This window comes from Hylaeus volcanicus, chromosome 4, assembly GCF_026283585.1.
Source record: "Hylaeus volcanicus isolate JK05 chromosome 4, UHH_iyHylVolc1.0_haploid, whole genome shotgun sequence".
NCBI lineage: Eukaryota > Metazoa > Arthropoda > Insecta > Hymenoptera > Colletidae > Hylaeus > Hylaeus volcanicus.
The window spans coordinates 25,190,228-25,206,829 of record NC_071979.1 but is presented as its reverse complement, the minus strand read 5'-3'; the positions used below and the strand labels follow the sequence as shown (position 1 = coordinate 25,206,829).

Sequence of the window (16,602 nt, the reverse complement as noted above, 5' to 3'; positions counted from 1 at the left end):
AGGAAGACTGTTCTACGTCTTGGGAGTTTGAGAAAATTGAGAATACTTTGTGCTCGCCAAAGTTTACGAATAGAACGACCGACGACGAAGGTCGACACTCGTTTTCTAATAACTTTCGACTTAACGTCGGCTGCCTTTACTTAAGGAGTTTTATTTTACCAGTTTTATTTTACCAGTTTTATTTTACGCGATAATGAACAAGAAAGGAACGATTAACCAGTCGAAGGAGTCACTGTGAACACTGCTTAATGCAAGAGGTTCGCGAAGAAAGGAGATCTGGCCGCGAAAGAAGACGAAGAGGGGCGAGGAGCGAGTACGCGAAGCAATTACTTTGCCTCTCCGTTTAAATCGTTCGCGGAGTTTCGTTATTACCTTTTTTGTGGGCGTTAAGTCGGTCGCCTTCTCGGGCCCATACAGTCAGCCTCGGTTTTCCCACGGTCAATCGGCACTCGGTAATTCGATCGATCGTTTTTCTTTCGCAAGGGATCGGCCTAAGAAGGAGTAAGGGTAATAATACTAATAGGGCCTAGATATATAGGTACGTAAAACACAGAGATGATCGGACGCACTAACCTGACACATAAATATTTAATTACAAAATTAGAACCACCAAAATGCAACCATTGTAATAGTACCCTCACTGTGCGACACTTAATTGAGGAATCTAAGGATCTAGAGGAAGACAGAAGAATTGTACGTATCTCAAAGACTTTACACATGGTACTAAACGATACGGGCGAGTTCTATAAATTTCCGAAAGCGTTGGACAGACACAATTTACCGGTTCAAGTACGAGGATGACATTTACATAAACAACTAGTCGCTTTGCCAAATGTGGTCGCCAATAACCTAGACGTTGAAGTGACTTTAACACGTTCGTGCAAGCTATTTGTGTTTCTCGTCATGGGGCGGCGCGGTGGTACACGCCATCTGATAGACACGCGAGCGTGAGCCACCGGTGGAACACGCCGGCGTGAACGTGTTAAACAAGTCATTTCAAAAAAAGAAATTGTCAACATTTTTAGTTGAATCAGGGTAGGGTTTCGAGTCATCGAAGGACGACGATGGCCAATAATTCGGGAGCTGCTTTATCATTTCCCTGGAGCTCGTGTCCCTGACAACAATTGAGAAGCGTGATACGCTCTCGTGCGTGTAATTTCTCGGTCCATTTTCGACCTTGACGTCCATTAGCTCGACCTCGATAAAAATTCCTCCAATTTTCGTAGTCGCAACCAATTCTCGGTTCCAATCGGTGAACATAGTCGAGGAGTGAGAGCTTTTCATCGAAAATCGAGGATCTCGAGTCGAACTTCACCCTGTTGGAATTCCTCAACTTTCCGTTGATGCGTCGACAAGATGATGAACGCGTGGTTCGGCGATTTTGAGGCGTATTTCGCTGGAAAAATGTACCAAGAACCACCGACGAACATCTTCGGCGTCAGGCGCATGGAATACTCCGACATTCCGGTCCTCGAGCGGTTCATTCGATCGGACACATATGAAATCTTCGGAGACGCGGACCTTGGACGCATCTAGTATCGTCGATACAATCAGAGATAGTTTAAATAACGATTAGAATTATTACGAATATTTGAATACACCTTTACGCGACGGTTCTCCGTCTTCGAATAAGATCACAGAAGAACGTGTTGCATTTCCAGCGAAGCCTCTTGCTTGTCCATGGTTCAGTGCAACGAGAAACGCGACGTCGTGTCGGGCATATGTCTTTGCAATTATCCCAACGTGCCGTCGGTGATTCCCCAGGACTGGCCGACCTGGTTCGACACACTATACGGGTAAACGGGATTGTCTGGTTAGGAACGATTATAGCGCGCGATTATTAACGATCGACGACGTTGTCCTGCGTAATGTCGAGCAACTCGTATTCTTTAACAGAATATTATATCATCTACTGACTCTCTCTTCTCTTTCTCTGAATCGTTACTTTATCGAAAGAGAAAATAAGTTTGACGCGATAGAGGGTCAAACGGAAAGGTGAACGATCGATTCGTTTGAAAAAGGCTGGAAAACGTGACGGAAAGAAACGCGATGTTCGTGCACTTCCTCGTATGGGACAGGCGCTACACGGGCCGCTTCTTCGAGGACCTCCTGACCGGGCTGTTCGACGTCGCCTTGTATCTGCTGCACGTGATCCTCGTGCTTCCTCCCCGGGTTATTCCAGGTGACCCCTCGAATCGATCCTCCGGTCGATGACGCGACGCGACCCGACCAGACCCACCGCGAACAGTCCTCGGTGTAATTCTTCTAGCGGACGTGTTCGAACGGCAGATGATCAGGATCTCGTCCAAGTGCTTGGTGAACACGTACTCTGTGCAGTCCCTCTACGTGACCGTTCGCCACCTGAAAAATTCCAGGCTCAGAATGAGACGCGTCGTGTGAGGCTGATTACCATTTTTCATTGTCAGGAATAAGACGAATCCAATTCTTCGCGCGTTACATTGGGATTCGAACACCGCTATCTAGAAAAACCGCGGATCTAGAAAAAATAACCTGGGATCCTGTGGTAATGCGCGGTTAAGGAGAATGAATCTTTGCGTGCGACAGAGAGGAGGATAACGACCTGGTGATACCGATCATCGACGCCGAGTCGAAACTCGTGAAGGAATTCTACGGGGAGTACTACGTCAGCGAGATGGTTCGTTATCCCAACGATTACCGACAGTTGATCGTCTCGGAGGACAAGGAGGGCCTGGCCACTGGCGTGATGTTCCTCAGCAGCAGGATAGACGTCGACACTCTCAACGAGAACTTCGAGCTTGGACCGTACAACGGCCTCAGGAAGCCCAGCGAGAACGACGTGATCCCTCCGGAGAGCATGGAGCCTGCCAGCGAGACCTTCTTCTCCATTTTCTCGCGAAAGCCTCGAGCGGAAACGATGTACGAGTCGAAGACTGATAAAGTTGATATACAGTAAATCCCATAAATATTCGTACCCTCTGTGTCTATCGAAGATGTTTGACTAAATTAAATAATAGTTTTGATATTACCAAATGAATTTTTCATTATAAATATGTATACGAATAAGCTTACGCTTGTATAAATTTATATATACATCAACATATCGATACAAACATACACTTGGAAACATCAAACCTACCATTTAATTTAAACAAATTTGTGCTTAGGGGGACTGACTGTAACGTGATAAAGTTGATGCAATTAAGAGGGTTTATGTCATCGTTTTTCTCAATTTTTACGCATTTTAATCTCACTGAAATCCTTTCCTCGCGCATTGACTCCTCCACGAGGAACTCCTCTATCTGCGCAGAGATGCCAGCTTCCCGATGACCATCTCTGCGGGTGGAAGCACCGAGCACTTGGAGGAAGCAAACGAAAGTAGCAGTTCCGCAGCCTCGATCGATCCTCGAGCAGAGAGGTCTACGGAAAAGCCGGTCGACTTCTCAGAGCTCACCTTTCTCTCCGAAGTGGTGTCGATCGCTGATTACTTCAATTCCTACTACCAGTCGAAGATGCGGACCAGCGCGTTCGGGGACACAATATTCGACGTTCCTCGTTAGTTTAATCCTTTGCATTCGATGCCTTTTTTTTTGTATCTACCAGCAACTCGAGATGCTTTCTTAGTATTTTATTGCCACGAATGCTAAGCTTAGATTGGCTTTGAAGATGTCAAAGGAATTTGTGATTTGAGAATCAGCTCACCGTTACTTCACCGACGATCATTTTATTTACGAAACCTCGAGTTCTAAAGAAATGGAACCTGAACAAACATTATTGCTGGTTGATTTATTGCGCCAAACCTGGTGGCGACCGAGAGTTACCTCTCGCGTGGAAAGGTTTAGGTATACCTCGAAACGTCGATGGGAAAAACGCAAAGTTTTCTTCTTTCGACGAAGGAAAAACCACCGTGCCAACGATCGAGATCAGCGAGGTGCCAGTCGAAGACGTCCAGCTTCCTCCGCGGCCGATCTATCGCGGCGAGGTGAACGCGTTCGTCTTGGAGATCTTCGCGATGCAGGCGCAGATCAAGAACCGCTCCAGCAAGGACTTCATCGAGGCAGCATTCGAGTGTTTCCCTGACTTGGACTACTGCGCGATCCTTTTGCCCTGCTCGCATCCATTTCTGCCCTTCTTGGAATATTTCGTGGTACGTTGAGGATCCATACACGAAAACCTGAAGCTGCTAAGGGAAAGTCTATTTCGATAAGAAAACTTGAAAGAAACATGCATTTTAAAAAAATTTGCCCTGGCATAAATTTATTCTACGTAACCGCTAACAACATTTGCTTACTAAAAATAGACTTACGAGTGCAAAGGGTTAAAAGTCTACTCTTAAATCATTCAGCGAGTACCGTTCAGATGCAACAAAGATTTTCCAATGACCCTGTACGTGACTCATCGAGCCGCTCTCCTCGGCGAAATAAAGTGTCGCGAAGGTGTTCCCGAACACGAGAACGGCGTGAGAAATCTTGTGCGATGGATTCCGAAGGCGGAAGATATTCTGGCAGACTTCGATGCGACGATGAAAAAGCAACGGTCGGACTTGTTCTGTTACGTCTTCCAGTGGAACGACACGGTGGTTGGGCTGGCGATTCTCCGGTGATTTTTCATTCTATACTACTAATCTTTCTTTGGACATTTTCTACCTGCTCGTCTAATCGTCTAATTAGCGCCGAGAACGACGCCACTTACATCAGAAGACGTTACCACGTGGAGGATTACGTCGCGACGAAAAACGTGCCTCAGGACGCGTACGGTCGCATCCTGCACTTCGTTCTAATGCCGATCTTCTCCATTCATCTGCGGCACTTCTTGTGCGAAATCATGCGTCTCAGCGGTCTGACGGTCTTGTATTATCGGCTCACGGAAAGCGCTTTAAGCGCGCTGGTAAATACTCTCGAGTGCAAAGTAATTCGTAGCGCAACCGAAGGAGGGAGAGACGAGATTGCTCGTCGGAATTAAGTGTGCACTTAAGTGAATCACTTCCGTTTGTCCGAGTACTCCACGCCCACGATTTCAGACGCGCTCCCAGCCACTGGCGATCTGTCTGAACGCCATGATTTTCGTCAATCCTCGGCGAAGGATCGAGTACAAGATCTGCGGTTACGTGGAAACCGATGAGCCTAAAACGGAAGAGGAATCGTTCGCGCTTTTCATGACGACGCCGCGACTGGCGATGCTTGGAAACTTCATCGTCGACGCGAAGGTGGTCGTGGTGGGTGCTTCCGATTGCGGTATCGCTCTCATAGAACACCTTGCTTTGGGGTAAACGTGACAAGAGTTGTACTCTACTCGACATAGAATATTTTTCATGGCCCTAACGAGACATTCAACGTCTAGGTCCACCTTGGACTCCTCGCGATTCGCTAATCTCACGCTGATCTCGCCCAACGGTTTGCCCTTCGAGAACGAACACGACCCCACGATCGCGCGTATGATTCCTTTTCGAAGTCGATACTGTCGAGATTATCGTCGCCTGGTCGCGGCGCGTTTCTGGACCAACGTTATCTATGGCACTGTAGTCGCGATTAACAGGTATCAACACGAGCATTAACCCTTTGCGCTCGGAGCCATTTCGTTACAGAATGTCCAAACAACTATTGAATCGTTGGACAAAAGTAGTTGCATCGAGTCTGCGCTAAAATTTACGCGATCAATAGGAAAGAGAAGTACGTGACGGTGATGAATCAAGGAAACATCACGTACGACTACTTGGTGCTGAGCTGCGGATTGCAATATCAGATGCCACAGTTTCGCGAGGAGTTCGAAGCGCAGAAGAAAGGGTAACGGAGGGAGAGAAGAGTAAAATCGAATAGAAATTCGCAGTAACGTATTTTTCGAGCAGGGAATTCCTGAAATACGAAACGCCTTGGAATTGTTTGGCGATCAACGACGATACTCAGGCCGCTACGTGTCTGGAGAGGATTCGTTTGTTGACGAAGAACTTCGAATACGAAAGTAGGTTGTTCCTTTTGGGTAGACGGTGTACCACGTGCCAGGCTCTGTTTCAGGAAAGATCGTCCTTTACGGGCGCAATATCGATTGCTATTGCGCGCTTCAAGGCCTCCTCGAATCCGGAATAAACGGTTCTTGGATCACTTTGATCGAGCCGCCGCTGCATCCGTGCGACTCTCGCGATAGCGTCTTCTTCGGCGACTGCGAAGTAAATTTTCAACACCTTTGAGAAGTATACGGTTATAGAACCAGATCGTTTACGAAACAATCACGGATGTATCGAAGGTATACGAGGAAGTGATGAACTCGATTTCGAAAAGCGGCATCGAGGTACTTCTGGGATGGGAAATGATTGATTGGCACCTGAAGAAATCGAACGCGGGAAAATTGATCGAAGCGATCGTTCTGCGTTCGAAGGGCGACACGAGAACGATCGAGTGCGACGCGTTGCTCAACTTTAGCGAGAAAACGATCAACATGGAGATATTTTTGGGTGATCGATACGAATTACATAATCTCGCACCTGTCGACCAGGATGCACGATCCGAATCGATCCGTTTCAGCGATCTGCAGGTCTGGGTTGGTGTTCGATGGCCAGCTGGTCATAGATCCGGAGTTCAGGACGAACGATCCGTTCGTCTTCGCTGCTGGCACCGTAACGAAATATTGTAGGAGGTTCTACGCGGAGTCCTGGGAGCACAAGTACTACAACAGCGTGGAAATTGGCGAAAGAGTTAGTAACTCCTATAGTATCGATGACAACAGGTCGGAACAGAGCGGAAGAGTCGAGCGCCTATGGGTATCGGTTCTGCGAAAAGAGCGAATGGGGATTCGAAGAATGCGCGTGGAGTTCAGGGCGCTCGGCGACCCGTGGCACGAGTGTGCGATGTGTGTGGGAGAGGCTCGATGGGGCAGCGTGATCGAGGATCGAGAATTGAGTTCAGAGAGTTGAGACGAAAGGGTTCGTTACGAGTTCGTGAAAGTTAGCTGAGGTCGGAGAGTCGTTGCGAGAACTACGAACTTGGGCGTGCTTTAGTTCATTTTTCTTCGAGTCACATCCCGTAAAAATTGTACTTGTTCACGGTGTACAATCGGTCTCATAAATATTCGTACCCTCTTTGTTTATCGAAGGAATTTGTCTAAATTAAATGATAGGTTTGACGTTTCTAAATAAATTTTTCATTACATATATATTAGGGGGAAAAAGTGTTAGAAAATGGTAGAAATTATTTTGTTAAAATAAAAATAAAATTTGGATTACTTCTCGGTCTTCCAATATACATATACAAGTGTAAAGTTTATCCATGTACATATTTATAACGAAATGTTTATTTGAAAACGTCGAACTTATTATTTAATTTAGACAAAGTTCTTTAATAGACAGAGAGGGTACGAATATTTACGAGACCGACTATATGTGCCGTAATTTACGTAAAAAATGCTTCGATCGTTGAAAGCTCGCGAATATCCTGAGGTCGACCATCGACTCCCACCAGCGAGGCGTTCAAGTCCCCTTCGCCCGGGTCAAGAGCAAAACTTACTTGACGTTGCCTTCCTTTCGCTCCGCGAACGTCGTGTCCTGCACCTTGCCAGGGGGATATCGGTATCTTCACGTTCGCAAGCCTGGAAAAACCGCTCTACGCAAGCTGGCGATTCGATACGATTTTTACGTGAGTATTTCCTCGCGCTCCACGACTGGATGCTCCAATTTTCATGTGTTTAGGGCTCGGTGTTGGTGACGGGCTCCTGCGCGTCCGAAATCGGCTACTTTCGCATCAGGTTGAACCGCTTCGACTCCGTCGAGACCATCACCTGTTGCAACAGAAAGGTACCGATTATTATCGCTCCTCTTTTTCTGGCAGGATAAAGACTATTGTCAGTGTCACGTTGCCTTATTATTATTACGAATGTAATAATACATTATTTACGGGCAATATGCCCTTTACATCAAATACAATAACAAAAATATAAAAATCGGAAAAATGGAGACAAGCACAGCGTATCATCATGTACCATGTTTGGCTAGACTACGTACGTACACGCGAAATTGCTACAACTGAATTTGTTAATACCGAAGTTGATTCATGAAACAGATTGACAGAGATTATTATTACAATTATACTGGATATTGTTCGTTAGTTTACAATATTCTGATCAATATCACTCGTCGTGATCGAAGTCATGTACGATATTTCAGGACTTCGAGGTACGCCACGTAATCTCGTTGTACGGAAAACACGAGAGCTTACTGAACGAGTTGAAGACGCGTTACCAAGTAAGCCACTCTGTTCGTTAAACCTCTAAAGTTTACAGAACGATATTGTACATTGATAGAAATCGCTGATCGCGGATTTCTACGCGTACTTCCGGGAGCCGTGGGCACTGGCGATTTTCTACGACAGATTCGAGTGCCTTCTCGTGGAGAACCGAGCCACTTTGCTGTCGAAAACGGTAAGAGTGGCCAGGCAGGAACGATCTACAGGGCGCCTCCGAAGTGGTAGTAACAAGGGAGGTGATTCTACGTGAAAAATGGAATCGAAAAATGTCGAATAAAATTGTTTCATATGACGCTTTACTTTCGAAAAAAAATAAGTTTGAAAATTTGTCGAATGTTGAAATTTGGCCACGATCTTCGGACCTATCACCTTTAGATTTTTATTTGTGTGGTCATGTTAATTCAATTAATTATGAAAATAAAGCGTCGCATGAACAAATTTTATTCTACATTTTCGATTCAATTTTTCACGTAGAATCACTTACTTCGCTTGTACCGCCAGTTACGGGACACCCTGTACAAAGTACATAAAAAAATTACTTAATTCTCTTCGTGACAGGCGGTTCCTGGCTCGTCTTTGATCGACGACTGCGTGCGCGCTCTGATAAAATCGAAATGGGAGCCGGTGAGTGGCGCGATGCGATTTTTCTTCTCCGTTTCCTTGATCGCGACGAATCTTTAGATGCTGGAAAGCGATCGAAGGCGCATAGAGGAACGATACGTCGGCTCGGTGTACCAGCAGGAGCTGGAGCAGAGTCTGCTGGACTTCCTGCAGTTCTCCGAGGAGGACGTGCCCGTGTACTGCGCGCCTGGAAAGTTGCGTGAATTATACGCCGACATCGAGGACAGTCCTCTGTACACGGAACTCTAGCGAAGACGCCGATCCTCTGGAGTAGCGATCGTTTCTATTTTACGCTTTCCCGAGCGGCCAGACGCCAAATAAACGATCGCGACGATCATACGTGCTCGAAACTTACTTCTCGATCGACGAAGGAGGAGCGCACTCGATTCGAACGACTCTGTTCGTACCTCTGTTCGGAAGTGTGTCGAAGACCTATGGATGTCGATTAGAGACCACTATGTAGTATTCACGCTTTGGTTCCCTCGCAAGTCCTCTTCTTCGAAGCTCTGAAAAATACATAAAGAAACAATCTTACTATTCTGTACGTACATCGGCCTGATGGTAACGAAAACACGCTAAAACTAACGGCAACTGCGTAGATATAACCTTCCGACACTAGTCCATCGACTTCTACCTAAAGCACGGCGAATACCCAATGGGTTTCGTCTTGGTAGCGTTACGCCTGGACGAGCAACCGTTTCTAACGCTCGAAGAGCAACCGATCGGAAGCCGTCCTCGATCGAGTCGTCCGCGGCTGCTTACTTGGCATGCGATCCGATCTGTAGGTCAAGTTTAACATTCCGCGACGTTGCTCCATAAAGACAGCTCAAGGCGGCGTCGACATGCCGCCCACGCGACACGCAACAACAACAACGAAAACGTGTTACAGAAGTGTCACAATTCTGCGCTAACGCGGAACTACTTCATCCGCTTCTCTGCTCCTGCAGATCGTGTTCTAACGATTTCTGCTGACTGGAGAAGACCTCGAAACCGGAAATTCTGAATTAAAAGGATCTTCGCGCTATTTAATTCGAATGTTTTATTCCATAGAATTCTTTAATTTTGTTTCATAGTTAAAAAACATTGCTTGCGGATGATCTTTCGTTTTCTCGATCATGCGAAACAGGTCGGATATGATATTTCCTTGCGCTGACATCACTGCGACATCGTGTGCCATTCCGGTCGACCTCGTTAAATATTTACGCTCACAGATTAAATTTTCCTATTCTTTACTTAGTAGTAGATAAAATATTTAATGACATCTGCCAGAATGACACACGACATCGAAGGAAGTGTTACCGCGGTGATGTGAACGCTAGGGGACTATCTGAAGACGATGTTTTACAATAACGTAACAGAAATAAGGCATTTCGTGCGATAAGAACAAACGTTATCTTATTTGGAAACTTTGGCAAGCATTAGAAATATAATTGGATAAATGGAAATTATCATCGATAGCGAATAATGTCGCAAACGTTGATCGTCGTTCTATCTTCATTTATCTTTGTACCTCCAAAGTAGATATACAAGGATGATCGATGTCTCTTTGACGTTGCTGAAACGATAAATCGAATCGTAATTTATGTTAGCGTTTGACGCACCTAACTCAAGTACTTTGTTTACCGCGCTATGTACGGGTAAAGTGATTTAAAAAAAAAAGTGGTATCGGGATGTCTTAGCAATTACGCGGCGCATCGCAGCAGCCAAATACCTTACGTCTTAATCGGCTGGTGATTCAGGGGCGGAAGTTGTCCCCGTATAATTAACCTTTTTGGCAAGTAATCTCGGTCGAAACTCTCGTTAGATTCGCGCATCCCATCAAGGCTGATCCTCTCCCACGTGTACGCATCGATTTACATTTTTACATTATTACGCGAGCAAAAACCGATCGCAAAGAAATCGACGGGAATCAGTCGCGTGTAAACCGCGCACAAGCACGTTCGTTCGATCTTTCATCGGCTGAGACGACATCCGCCAAAATGTACAGACCGAGAGCTCTCTCTTCTTACTTCTACGAGAGGAAGTGTTACCTGTGCGAGCGTCGCACGGTGTATCCCGATCAAATCGATACCTGGAAACCGCAACGAAGAGTGAGATTCATCGAGCCTAGTAAGTGGTCCTCGTGGGTCAAGTATTTAGACAATTTTTCGATTCGATCCTCCAGAGAAAGGAAAATGTTTGCATATACAGTCGGTCTCGTAAGTATTCGTACCTCCAATATCTATCGAAGAAATTTGCCTAGATTAAATTATAGGTTTAATATTTCCGAATAAACTTTTCGTTACAATTATATACACGTGTAAAGTTTATTCGTATTAATAACGAAGCATTCATATTTATAGCGAAACATTTATTTGGAAAGATCAAACTTGTTATTTAATGTAGGCAAATTTCTTCGATAGACATGGATGGTACAAATACTTATGGGACTGATTGAATATGGTATACTCTTCGTCACTGTGTCACTTCCACATCTATTTATTTTTCAATACAGATGTTATACTATTCTTGCACTATTTCTATTACTATTTTACGCTTTCTTCACTTAACTTTCTTCCTTTTTTTTTGGTACGATGCAGTTAATCGTACGCCTCCCTCGTGAGTTACTCGAGCGAAAAATAATCTGGGCGCAAAGTTAAATGGCGGGAAAAACAGACCGAGTCCGCTCAGTGCGAACGCTGTGCCAGGTCTCCGAGTTTCTGTTATTTACGCTGCCACGGAATCAGGCTCTTGAAACGTATCCAAAACCGCGGAGACCCTGACGGCGGGTCAATGTCGCGCTATTCTCGTTGCTCGTTTCCGTCGGTGTTAAACGCGAGTCCGAGACTCGATCAAATAAACGAAAGTCGTCCAACAACCAAAACTAAAAGCAAGATTCAGCCATTGCTTACGAGGGAGATGTTCCTTCGACGGATCGCGATGTTCCACATGGTTTATCGATTACATTAACAGTCGCCAGGTCATCCAGAAATGGGTGACAGGATTTTTCATTAAAAGGAAGTCAAGAATGAGGAAAAGTGAAGCGATAATAAAAAGAAAATTCGATGAGATTTGTGAATTTGTCGTGGTTAAAAATTAAATTCTATAACAAATGTTCAATTATTTAATCTTCAAAATTCTCGAATCTGATAGTGTTAAGGTTGTGTTGAGATTGTTTAATTAATACAAAAATCGCTAAGGAAGTGAATGATGAGGAAAAGTGAAGCGATAATGAAAATAAAATTGGACGAGGTTTGCGAATTTGACGAGGTTGACAAATAAAGTACTACGAAAAATGTTAAATTGTTTAATCCTCGAAAAAGTTGCGATAGGAAATTATAACAAAATTTTCTTCGTAGAAAGTTTCACGAGTTTTAATCTGCCAGTGTCGAGATTGTTTAATAAATAAAAAAATTACCCACAGAGTATCATATCACTCGGAAAAAGTAAAATAAGAAAACAGCTTCTGGGACGATCAAGCTCGCCCCACATGGTCATCCGAGTGTTAACGCTTTTGCCCTCGTTAGCAGGACGCTCGTTAATGTCGCGGTATTGTCGTGGATGCAAAATAGGATAGCGTATTTACGTAATACCGGGTTATTATACAACTATTACGATCACGACGCCTCCGTAATATGACTCGGTAGTAAGTGATAATGCGAGACGCGCTTATGTAACAAATGTCAATTTACCGGGCACTCGATTCTCGCGCCTTTACGGTGTGTCGGCACGCTCGTCTTCCGTAAAAGGAAATATTCGAGACCTATATTCGCGACACGAAGCCGTGATTCACGCGTCTTTTGTCGCGTTAATTACCGAGACTTTTCCCTTCGCGGTACCTGCTCTGACAGCTTGTCTCTAAACTGCGTAACTTTGTTCAACACGCCGCGCCGGCGTTGCTATTAGTGTTTCTCGCCATGGGGCGGCGCGGTGACACACGCCACCTGATAGACACGCGAGCGCGAGCCACCGGTGGTACGCGCCGGCGTGAACGTGTTAATGAAGATACATCTCGAGTTTCCATTCGTGATTCCTTTGACATACCTGGAAAATAAATTCTATGGATTAAAATTGTAGGAGTCTAAACGAAAAATAAGGCACGGGAGATTCGAACCCACGATCCTCTGTTCAACCGTCGATTGCTTTTTCTACACGACCAATCCTACATCTTACGATTTGTGTTCTCTTTTGACTCCATCTTCTTGAGTATCGGAGGCGCGGTCACTGTAACGTACAGAATATTAATTAGTGAAAGTTGCAACATTATGCGACACGTTCAAGACGAAAAGATCGAACTATCGCACATACTTTATTCATCCTATCCTTATTCTTCTTGTTCACAGACAGAATGATGCGATCAGCCTCTCCCCAGTACCCTAGCAGGACATCGGATATTCGGGTGATTCGGTTGACGGAGGATCAGGAAGCTGTTCTTCAGGAGCAGTTCAACAGGTGGCCAAGAGCACCTCATGCGGCGGATGTCGTCCTATTGGCAGCTGAGACAGGACTCTCCGAAGCTGATGTCGAGGTAATTATACTGATATTTTCTGAAAAAGAAATATTCTTAGTTGGCAACTTCGGTCACTCGAATTCCCTTAAGTTCATGATTAAAGATTATGGTCTTTAGCAGTCATAGTTTGTCACGTCCACGCCCCAGTAGGGACTTCTAAATGCAAGCTACGTCGACGCGATTGAACATGGTTTGCATCTGAAAGTCTTGACCCGATTACATGAAATCAGAATTATTCGCAGGCTCTCCTATTTTGTATTGATAACGATAACCGTGTCTTGCAGGCCTGGTATGCCATCCGATTGGCCCAATGGAGGAAGGAACAGGGCCTGGGAGGAAACCTTGGTTTACATTGATACCTAACGTTGCAACCAACGTTATCGTACTCGTGTACCTGAAAATGTAGTTCGTATACGAACCGACAACGATCCGTCGTTTGTCGATCTTCTTTTGCTTTCAGCTTACGAGCAAACGTGCTCTTGCGTAGATGTTATTAACTTCGATCAGTGTTTTTCAAAGTTTGGAAGGTGTCGAACTATACGAAGAGGGGACGAAAGAAAAATGTTAACACAACGAAATCTAGAAACTTAGGAGACTAAGAACCGCAGAAGTATATTTCTCTATTCCCATTCTAAATTTTAGGTGAGATGGCGCCTTTCGAAAAGTTTGGAAACCACTGAGATAGACCCTCGAGAAATCTCGATTTATTTATGTTAATTGTAATTAAGACGAAACGATACGAGCGATGGTACCAAAAATTGGTTTCTCAACGAGTAACCGCGGGGTAGAACGATGCCCGATAGAAGATTAATCGTAGTTGTTTTAGCTTCTTGTTAAGGTATTTACCGTTGTTTATGACGATAGCGATCGAGCATAAATTCTTGCGATTCACGCCTGAAAATTATGAAATTATTTTCTTCGAATCTCTCAACGTTAGTTAATTATAGGGACGCCGAGCAAATAAGACATTACCAGCGAGTATTAATCGTAGCTTGTATATTATTTAACGTATGGCCTAATCGATGGTCGCGGAAGAATTATATTAATTATAACGTTGTAGAAGCAGATACCATAAATATATTTCGTTGCTTACGGATAGTTGAACTAATAAAACCCACGACAGATGTACAAAAAAAGAAAACGTGGACTAAAACGAATATGTTTGTATAACACAGTTACTTAAATAAATGTTACATAAAGAAAAGTAATTTCTGTAAATTGAATACACCATTGCATTGTACAAATTCTCTTTATTCGAAATGTATATAACGATCTTTAACGTTTGAAAAAACAAACAATAATAATTTAACATTTTTTAAATAAGTTTGTTCCCATAAAATATACACTTTTGCAACACTCTGGTAAAAAACTATTTAAATCCAGGCTCTATCGCAAGGAGTGCTAGCCGAGCCATTACAGAGCTCTCTGCTTGAATCGACAGGTAAGTAAAAAAAACATTAAAATTGATTAAAACGAATTATCTAACATTGGCATCTCTTCCAACTGCATCTTTGATAGATGTTAGGCCATCTTGCTTGAGCATGTCGTTCAGTTCCCGTTTAATTTTCCCTAGAATCGGTGGTCCTCGGTACGCGAACGACGTGTATACTTGTACCAAGGAAGCACCGGCTTTAATTTTGTCGTAAGCATCCGCACCAGTGAAAATTCCACCCACGCCAATAATTGGAATGGTACCGTGGGTCCGTTTGTACATATCCGAAATCATTGCCGTGGACATATGAGAAAGCGGAGCTCCGCTGAGACCTCCGCTCTCCTCTTTTAATGAACTCGTTAAATTGTTCCGCGTGATCGTGGTGTTGCATAATATCAAACCATCCACTTTGGATTTCTTCTGTACTATCACATCCGCGACATCTTGCCTTTCAGACTCCGACAAATCTGGTGCAAGCTTTAATAACAATGGCTGCTTGCTCTGTATAGATTGTCTAACATCATTTACTTTTGTCAACAACTGTTCTAGGTTCTGCTTATTCTGCAGAGACCTCAATCCAGGAGTGTTAGGACTAGATATATTAATTACAAAGTAATCTGCCACATCTGAAAACTTCTTGATGCCTTCTATGTAATCTTGAGCTGGATCTTCGGATGTTTTATTTTTACCTAAGTTCACTCCAATGATACCATGGAATTCTCTGTTCTCCCTGAATTTTCTAAGATGTTGCCATACAGAGTCGTGACCTTCGCTGTTGAAACCATACCTATTAACTACTGCATTATCCTCTGAGAGGCGAAATAACCTTGGTTTAGGGTTACCAGGTTGAGGCTTTGGTGTAACAGATCCTGAAAAAAACAATTAAGAAGAATAAAGGGAAACTGTACTGCGATATTTATCAACTGTGAATCCAATAGTTACCTATTTCTACGAAACTAAAACCTATTTTGTGCAAGCCCTCTACAGCTTCCCCTTGCTTATCAAACCCAGCAGCCATTCCAATAGGGTTTTTAAATTTCAGGCCCCAGACATCGATCGCAAGAGATTCTGGATCCTCTGCATTTTGCACAGGTAAGAGTCCCCATTTCAAAATTTTCACAGCTGCTTTGTGCGCGACCTCGGGATCCACTAGCTGCACCAAAGGCATGGCAACTTGGTTGTAAAATTTCTCGTTACCCTGATAAATGCAAATGCCGCCAAACAAAGTTGCAGCGGTGCTCGTCACCGCCAACAGCGATTTTAGTTTCGCTTTGCCACTCAATCGTTGAGCCATCTCGACAGATACTGCGACGTGTTCTTTCGAAAAAGGTACAACTTTTCTCTTATCAAAAACATTTAACTTTTCTGTTGAGGTTATGTACGTTCGTTCAATTCACAACCGATAGTCTATAAAACGATGTCGTGACGTGTTTTTGCGCGGAGCTAAACAAACACCGCGATTTTAAATATTTAAAACACATATCCATCGAGATACGAGCACATTTTCTGAGCTTGAAGGCGATGCCGGTTTTCTCAGGGTTTTGAATCGATAAAAAATACAAACACAGAACTGTCTGGTGATTGCACGCGTGACGTTGGAAACAGGCAACCCGATATACTCGTTTGATAAACATGTAGTTAGTCAGTGTAACCTTCTTATCTAGATAGGTATTTATTGATTATAATATTTATTAGCTATTTTTTCGCAATTGAATTCAATTCGTAACAGAGACAAAGGTAAGATGCATATAATAGACAATAGTGTGGTAACTGGTGGTAACCGAATCAGCCTGTCGAGGCTTTCCAATACACACACATCCTTCCGAGTATTTCAGATTACAAAAGTTGGT

General features: G+C 44.0%; 4 protein-coding genes across 4 annotated transcripts; 3 read left to right on the top strand and 1 right to left on the bottom strand.

The window, feature by feature from the left end:
• Positions 1-1,356: 1,356 nt before the first annotated feature.
• LOC128875504 (cilia- and flagella-associated protein 61-like) lies at positions 1,357-6,450 on the top strand. The gene is made up of 10 exons (XM_054121138.1): positions 1,357-1,478; positions 2,022-2,206; positions 2,270-2,396; positions 2,557-2,898; positions 3,290-3,538; positions 3,907-4,126; positions 4,325-4,578; positions 4,650-4,866; positions 5,000-5,194; positions 5,602-6,450. Exons 1-10 carry the CDS (start codon positions 1,357-1,359, stop codon positions 5,764-5,766), a joined length of 2,076 nt encoding a protein of 691 aa, XP_053977113.1. The 3' UTR covers positions 5,767-6,450.
• On the top strand, positions 6,235-9,014 carry LOC128875503 (cilia- and flagella-associated protein 61-like). Its single transcript, XM_054121136.1, has 7 exons — positions 6,235-6,427; positions 6,498-6,667; positions 7,392-7,604; positions 7,658-7,762; positions 8,132-8,209; positions 8,269-8,385; positions 8,769-9,014. Exons 1-7 carry the CDS (start codon positions 6,235-6,237, stop codon positions 8,889-8,891), a joined length of 999 nt encoding a protein of 332 aa, XP_053977111.1. The 3' UTR covers positions 8,892-9,014.
• Positions 9,015-10,617: 1,603 nt separating this feature from the next.
• LOC128874860 (uncharacterized) lies at positions 10,618-14,528 on the top strand. The gene is made up of 3 exons (XM_054119977.1): positions 10,618-10,940; positions 13,154-13,338; positions 13,605-14,528. Exons 1-3 carry the CDS (start codon positions 10,811-10,813, stop codon positions 13,674-13,676), a joined length of 387 nt encoding a protein of 128 aa, XP_053975952.1. The 5' UTR covers positions 10,618-10,810; the 3' UTR covers positions 13,677-14,528.
• Positions 14,396-16,343, bottom strand: LOC128874852 (dihydroorotate dehydrogenase (quinone)). The gene is made up of 2 exons (XM_054119968.1): positions 15,695-16,343; positions 14,396-15,621 (listed from the first exon to the last, which is right to left on the bottom strand). Exons 1-2 carry the CDS (start codon positions 16,044-16,046, stop codon positions 14,798-14,800), a joined length of 1,176 nt encoding a protein of 391 aa, XP_053975943.1. The 5' UTR covers positions 16,047-16,343; the 3' UTR covers positions 14,396-14,797.
• Between the last annotated feature and the right edge of the window lie 259 nt (positions 16,344-16,602).

Bases quoted from the DNA above. Each gene is read 5' to 3' on its own strand.
- LOC128874860 (XM_054119977.1), top strand. From the start codon at position 10,811: ATGTACAGACCGAGAGCTCTCTCTTCTTACTTCTACGAGAGGAAGTGT. The intron at 10,941-13,153 runs GTAAGTGGTCCT...TCTTGTTCACAG, and splicing joins AGTGAGATTCATCGAGCCTA to ACAGAATGATGCGATCAGCC. The intron at 13,339-13,604 runs GTAATTATACTG...CGTGTCTTGCAG, and splicing joins TCTCCGAAGCTGATGTCGAG to GCCTGGTATGCCATCCGATT.
- LOC128874852 (XM_054119968.1), bottom strand. From the start codon at position 16,046: ATGGCTCAACGATTGAGTGGCAAAGCGAAACTAAAATCGCTGTTGGCG. The intron at 15,622-15,694 runs GTAACTATTGGA...TGTTTTTTTCAG, and splicing joins TTTTAGTTTCGTAGAAATAG to GATCTGTTACACCAAAGCCT.
- LOC128875504 (XM_054121138.1), top strand. From the start codon at position 1,357: ATGATGAACGCGTGGTTCGGCGATTTTGAGGCGTATTTCGCTGGAAAA. The intron at 3,539-3,906 runs GTTTAATCCTTT...GATCGAGATCAG, and splicing joins ATATTCGACGTTCCTCGTTA to CGAGGTGCCAGTCGAAGACG. The intron at 5,195-5,601 runs GTGGGTGCTTCC...GGACAAAAGTAG, and splicing joins TCGACGCGAAGGTGGTCGTG to TTGCATCGAGTCTGCGCTAA.
- LOC128875503 (XM_054121136.1), top strand. From the start codon at position 6,235: ATGAACTCGATTTCGAAAAGCGGCATCGAGGTACTTCTGGGATGGGAA. The intron at 7,605-7,657 runs GTGAGTATTTCC...TCATGTGTTTAG, and splicing joins CGATTCGATACGATTTTTAC to GGCTCGGTGTTGGTGACGGG. The intron at 8,386-8,768 runs GTAAGAGTGGCC...TCTTCGTGACAG, and splicing joins CCACTTTGCTGTCGAAAACG to GCGGTTCCTGGCTCGTCTTT.